The following is a 6,106-nucleotide window of genomic DNA, read 5'->3' on the forward strand; positions in this document are numbered from 1 at the left end:
GTAGTATTGCAGTGTGCAATGATACCTTTCTTATTGGACTAACAAAATATATAAAAGACAAGCTTTCGAGAGTGAACCTCTCTTCTTCAGATCAGAAGCAATACTAAGCAACATGACAGTTTGTCACACACACACACACACACACACACACACACACACACACATATATATATATGACACATTTTTTTCCCCTTTTCTTTCACAATAGTATTGTTCACTATAATATTTGTTTTTTGCACATATTATTTGTTTACTTGTTGGGTGATAGCGCCGCTTCACATATTTGAATGATATTAATGCATGCTCATGCAGCCAATTTAGGTGAGCAGCTGTAAGGAGAAACGCCCAGTGTTCTTAGATTAATCGAGCGCAGAAGTCACTGTAGATAATATAATGTACTATTGGTGGGATTTGTTGTATTCCTCTATAGCTGGTGGTATTCTGTATTGTGCTGTATAATGTATTATTGCTGGGATTTGTAGTCCTCTATAGCCGGTGCCATTCTGCATTCATTGCTTGTAGAATTTTACACTTTCCATTTCACTATATTGCACACCACCCTTTTGTTTTTTTTACTTCCACCGCTCCAAGCTTGCTCCTGTGATGGACTACAATCTCAATACAAACTAGTAGTCCATCACTGGAGCCATTTTTTTTAAATCCAAGCAAAATATCGGTACTCGATACCGAAAAACCGGTATTGCTGCATCCTTTTGATTAAAACAATTTTTTTTTTGTAATGGGACAAGTAGATTGTCATGAAGGACTAGTAGATTCAGCCCCCGCTTTAGCCCTTGGACAAGTGTTTTCTTTTTTTTTTTTTTTAATTTCCACACCCCTGAAATAGATACCAAACATGCCCAGGTTAAAAAAATTGTGTGCGTCCGTGAAACCAACAAAATTCAGTACCCCAAAAAGTTCATAGACGACATTTTAAAAGCCCCCACAGGTTATCAGTTTAGAAATACGCTCAAATATTGGCTCTAGAATTATTGCTCTCACACCGGCATGCGCAGTGGTACCCAACATGTGTAGCGCGATTGTCATTTTCATACATTAGGTGCACCTGACACGTGTTTACGTAAAGACGTGCGTGCTTTTAAAAAAATGTTTACAATTATTTCTACATTTATTTCATTTTATATTAATGTAAAAATCCCCCCCCCTTTACTTGCTATGACATATGGGGGCTTACAAGCCCCGATGTGATAGCATATAGGCAGTGACAGGTACTCTTTAAAAGAGATACTGGGGGTCCAACAGACCCCTAGTAGCACTTTACACTTGAAAGAAGCTATTGAAGTGCAGATCACACTTCAATAGCTTATTGCTGGGCATCAGGAGCCCAGCAATCACAGCTATGGGACTGGAAGTGATGTAATCTGCATCGCTCCCGGTCCCAAAGTACAGAGAGGAGGTCAGTGAATGGAAGTTTACCGCTCTCCTCCCAGATTCCCCGACACCCGGGATGCCATTTACCGGCCCGTAGAAGCGATCTGGCGACAGCTTAGTTGCCAGAATCGCTTCTATGGTAAAGCGGGTCATTGGCATTACAAATGTAAACAGAGCGCCAGCGGTAGTCTGTTTAAACGGGTCCGATTCCACTGTACGTCACTGGTCATGAAAGGGTTAAAGCAGAACCCTGCACAAATCAAATCCTAACCCTTGCAGTGGGGCTTCCCCCCCCACACTGCAATGATTAAGTGCTCATTTTGTCTAGGAAGCTCAAATAACTAAGTTTTACTCACCTGAACTGTGATTCCGGCTTGAGGGAACTCCTAATATATACTTTTGTAAACTATCATTAAATAAAAGTAATTGCTATTTTTTTTGCTTTGTAACTGTGTTAATGGAGTTGCTTATATGAAGCAAACTGCAAATTATTTCAGCATTATTACCATTTAAAATTCACTGCACACACAGGAAGGCAACAGCCAAACATATCAACAACTTTCATAGGAAGGTCCAAACCACTGGAGGACTTGTGGAGACAGACTCCTAGGTCAGCTGATCCTACAAAAATATAGAAAGTAAATAAACAGACAAGGACCCCCTCCAACTTCATTGACTTAACATTCTTTTTAGATAATACATACAAAAATGTCCCTGTTAAGAGTTACCAGTAACAGCATTTCTACGAATCTTCCAGGACAGTAACCTGAGAGATGATTGGTTCCGCCTTCTACAGGAAACACAATTAGAACAGTTTAAAAACCCCTGCCACCCCCTCGTCCCTGAGTTAAAGACAACTGCACGAGGGAAGTCAACACCAAATACAAATCACAACAAACAAGGGTGGGAAGTAGGGTTGCTGTCCTGGAAGACTCCCAGAAATACTGTTACTGGTAAGTTTGACGGGGAATTGCTCCAAACATCTTCTAGGACAACAACCTGAGGAAAAGCAAGTAAAAAACAAGCCTACCTTCTATGGTGGGGCCACTGCCTGCAGAATATTTCTGCCAAAGGCTAGGTCTGGAGTACGTAGTCCTTCTTCCTTTCCTGTAAACACAGAAAAAAAGGTCTGCCTATCGAGGCCCTACAAGCCTGCAAACCTCTCTTGGGGTCACAAAAAAAGCAGAAAAAATATGACTAGATTTTCTAGTCTAGTCTTATACCTGAGGGGGCACCTCCTAACATCAAGACCATGAAAAGACTCCTCCCTAGACTCTTTAGGATTAAAACACAAAAGGGTAAAACAATCTCCTGGGTTTTAGGAAAACTATTGGCCACCTTTGGCAAATCCATAGGGTCGAAGTATAACCCTATCTGGCAAAATGGGAAGATGGGGTCCTTAATTGATAAACCTTGAAGAGCTTGCACGCTTGTAGCAGAAGTGATCATTACCAAAAAGGCCATCTTAAAAGGGACAACCATTTTACTGATGTAGCATCGATAGGCTCAAAAGGAGGTTTAAATAAACCTCCCAGGACCTTAGAAAGACCCCAAGGCAGAAAAACTTTTGCATGCAAGGGTATAGTTGTTTCACTAGGAAGCAGAAAACGCTTGAACAAGGGCTCCACTAAAAGCTTCTTGTGTAGAAAAACAGAAAGAGCTGATACCTGAACCTTAAAAGGGGTTCTAAACCCTCCGGTTTTTTTTGCCTATATCTACTGCTAGCAAGAAGTAGATATAGGCAAGAAGTTTAAAAAAACCAAAACGCTTGAACTAGTTTTAAACTTACCTCGTTATCGCTGCTCGGTCCCGCGCCGAGATTCAGATTTAAGGTAAGTGCTAACATTTACATGGGGGGGGTGAATTTGGCTTTAATGTCACTTTAAGAGTATCAAGCGCTAACCCCTTAGTTACCCCAGCCGGTAAAAAAAATCAAAATAACAGGAACAACAATGTCCTCTTTTTGACACCAAACAGAAAAAAACCTTCCATACCTTGCGGTATATCTTTCTTGTTACTAACTTCCTACTAGAAAAATGAGTATCTATCACTTGCAGGGAACACCTCTTCTCCTCTAGGATGTTCCCCTCAAGAACCAAGCCACCAATTGAAAGAAACTCTGATTGGGATGGATGCAGCACTGGGCCCTGAGAGAAAAGATCCTGTCTGTGAGGAAGAATCCAAGGAGGCTGAAGAGATCTCTTTTGAAGTTCCGTGAACCAAGACCACTTGGGCCACCAAGGAGCCACTAGGATGAGCCTACAAACTGACTGATTTAGCTTTTGGGGGATCCAAGGGAGCAGAGAAAGAGGAGGAAACGCATATCCTAGACCTAAATCCCAGATCTGAGACAAGGCATCTAACTCCCTGGACCCCCTCCCCCTCCAAAGAGAAAAGAAAGCCTAAGTCTCTCTGTTTGATCTTCTTGCAAACAAGTCTATTTCTTGTTGACCCCACTTCTCGACTATCTGGGAGAATACCTCCTCATTGATCTCGCTGTGGTGAATGGGTCTGCGACTCAGATCATCCGCTTTCAATTTGAAATCCCTTTATAGCGACTGCAGAGATGGAGAGAATATTTGATTCTGCCCATTGGATGGTTTCTTGCGCTACTTGCCACAGGCTTGGTACCACCTTGATTCAGATATGCTACTATCGTAGCATTGTCCGAAAAAATCTGTAATTCTCTGTCTACCAGAAAGGATTGAAAGGCTAGCAGAGCTTCCTTTACTGCTGACAGCTCTCTCAAAGTGGAGGAGGAAGTTACCAGCTCTGAAGGCCAAGGACCCTGAGGCGGATACTTCAGAGAATAAGCCCCCGAGCTCCATGAGCTCACATCCCTCGTCACCTTGAAAAATTCTGAAGACTCCTTCCATCTGTCCCATTGAGATAGTAGGAAAAACTGAAGAGGTCTCAAGTAAAGTTGAGCCCAGTTCAAATCAATAGCTGATGTCATTACCCCAAGAGGCTGATGATTTCTCTCAAGGACAGATAATGTGCCATCATGGCTGTGACGGACCGCCTGGTACCCCGACTGGATACCTCTGTCAGAAATCAGCTTCCACTCCGCTGGAACCCGAATTCCAGTGTCATCAGCCCAAACCTGCCTAATTATTGGACAGAACCAATATATTAGGACAGATCGCTAACCTCCTCAATCATCAGATAACACCAATGTTGAAGAGGAAATCAAGAACTGCTTTATTGAAGACCAGCTCAGTATTTATACAGTTCAAGAAGTCTAAAAACATAACGCAATCAAACATGAACAGCATGCAAACAGACATCCCCTCCCCGATGCCTTAATGAATGAATAGGGAGAGAAGAGACACATGTGATGGAATTATCTCCTAAGTGTCTATCATGGTAAATCGACTCCTCTACACCCGGAGTCAGCTACTCCTAGAGTCAGCTATCCTAATCCCATCATTAACACAATACAACAAAGGGACCAATAAACTGTAACAAGTTCAATGTCCAGAATTATCCCCCTTCAGTGCTGCTAGATTCCCAGCCTGTACCTATAATAAACACAGGGTCACTTAAATGTAATGTCAGGGAAAATATGCAGTACATCCCTCCACACATAAACCTAGGAGAATGGTTCATTGTAACCCCAAGAGGTCCGAGGGGGGTCTCCGTAGGTCCATAGTCAGTAGGAAGGAGGCTAGCCCTCAGGCTCCTCCAACAGCCCCAGTGACGGTTCAGTCCGTCACAATGGCTGCCTGGGATCAATCCAGAATCTTGGAAATCTTTTCTTTGGTAGGAAACAATTTTTGCACTACCGATTCTATCCGATACCCAAAAAAGACTCTGGACTGTGCTGGAACCAGGAAGGATTTCTCCAGGTTCAGGATCCATCCCAAGTTTGCCAACACCTCCCTATCTGCATGTTCCGTAAGACCTCCTCCACTGAAGGGGCATAAAAAAGGTAATTCATATAAGGAACCATCAAAAATTTCTGGAAACCTCTGCCAAAACTTTGGTAAAGATCCTTGGGGCTGCTGACAAGACCAAATGGCAAGGCTTGGAACTGCCAGTGAAAAATCCGCTTCTCTGTCTAAATATCAAATCTCAGGAATTTTCGATGCTCTTCAAAAATCGTAATGTGAAGATATGCGTCTTTTAAATCCAGGGAGACCACAGATTTTATGAGGATTGTCTGCAGCAAGTTAACTCTCCATCCTGAATTTGCTGAACAGTAAATATCTATAATTTTTTTCTGATTTAAGATCATCCTGAATTCTCTACCTGGTTTTGGCATAAGGCTCAGCAAAGTAGGGCTTCCGTCTTACGGTAAATATTAGAGATCAGATGGAACGTATCTTCAAAAGAAAGCTCAGCCCTTTTTGAAACTTGAGATAAGGCTGTGTCAAGCTTAGGACCTTTAAATATTTTTCCTCATCCTCCTTGCCAAAAGGGAATCTCCTTTTCCAGGATCCGAGTCAAAAAGTTATTTTCTGGATTCTTCCATTCCCCATTAACTAAATCTTTAAAGGATTGATGGATAGGAAAATCCCCAGTCTGAGGTTCCTGTAAACTTCTATAAACCCTATCCTGCACAGAAACTGCTCTAGGAGGGTCTGGAATCTGCTCAGTAGCATAGATCACCTGCAGAAGATAGTCCATATCTTCAAGAGGAAAAAGATGTCTTGCAGGGCGAGACTCCCCTGCCTCATCCACGGTCTCCCCTTCCTCCAAGGAACTGTTTGAT

The 6,106-nt window shown here is 42.4% G+C and overlaps 1 protein-coding gene across 1 annotated transcript in view; it reads right to left on the bottom strand.

Moving 5' to 3' along the window:
• Positions 1-6,106, bottom strand: part of ALG1 (ALG1, chitobiosyldiphosphodolichol beta-mannosyltransferase) — a 42,706-nt gene that overhangs the window by 8,130 nt on the left and 28,470 nt on the right. Inside the window, exon 11 of the mRNA XM_018574160.1 lies at positions 1,899-2,013. Within this exon, the coding sequence (XP_018429662.1) occupies positions 1,899-2,013 (115 nt within the window). The remainder of the gene's footprint in view (positions 1-1,898; positions 2,014-6,106) is intronic.

The sequence above is a fragment of the Nanorana parkeri genome, unplaced genomic scaffold, assembly GCF_000935625.1.
Source record: "Nanorana parkeri isolate BGI_ZX_2015 unplaced genomic scaffold, ASM93562v1 scaffold2778, whole genome shotgun sequence".
In the NCBI taxonomy this organism is placed as follows: Eukaryota; Metazoa; Chordata; class Amphibia; order Anura; family Dicroglossidae; genus Nanorana; species Nanorana parkeri.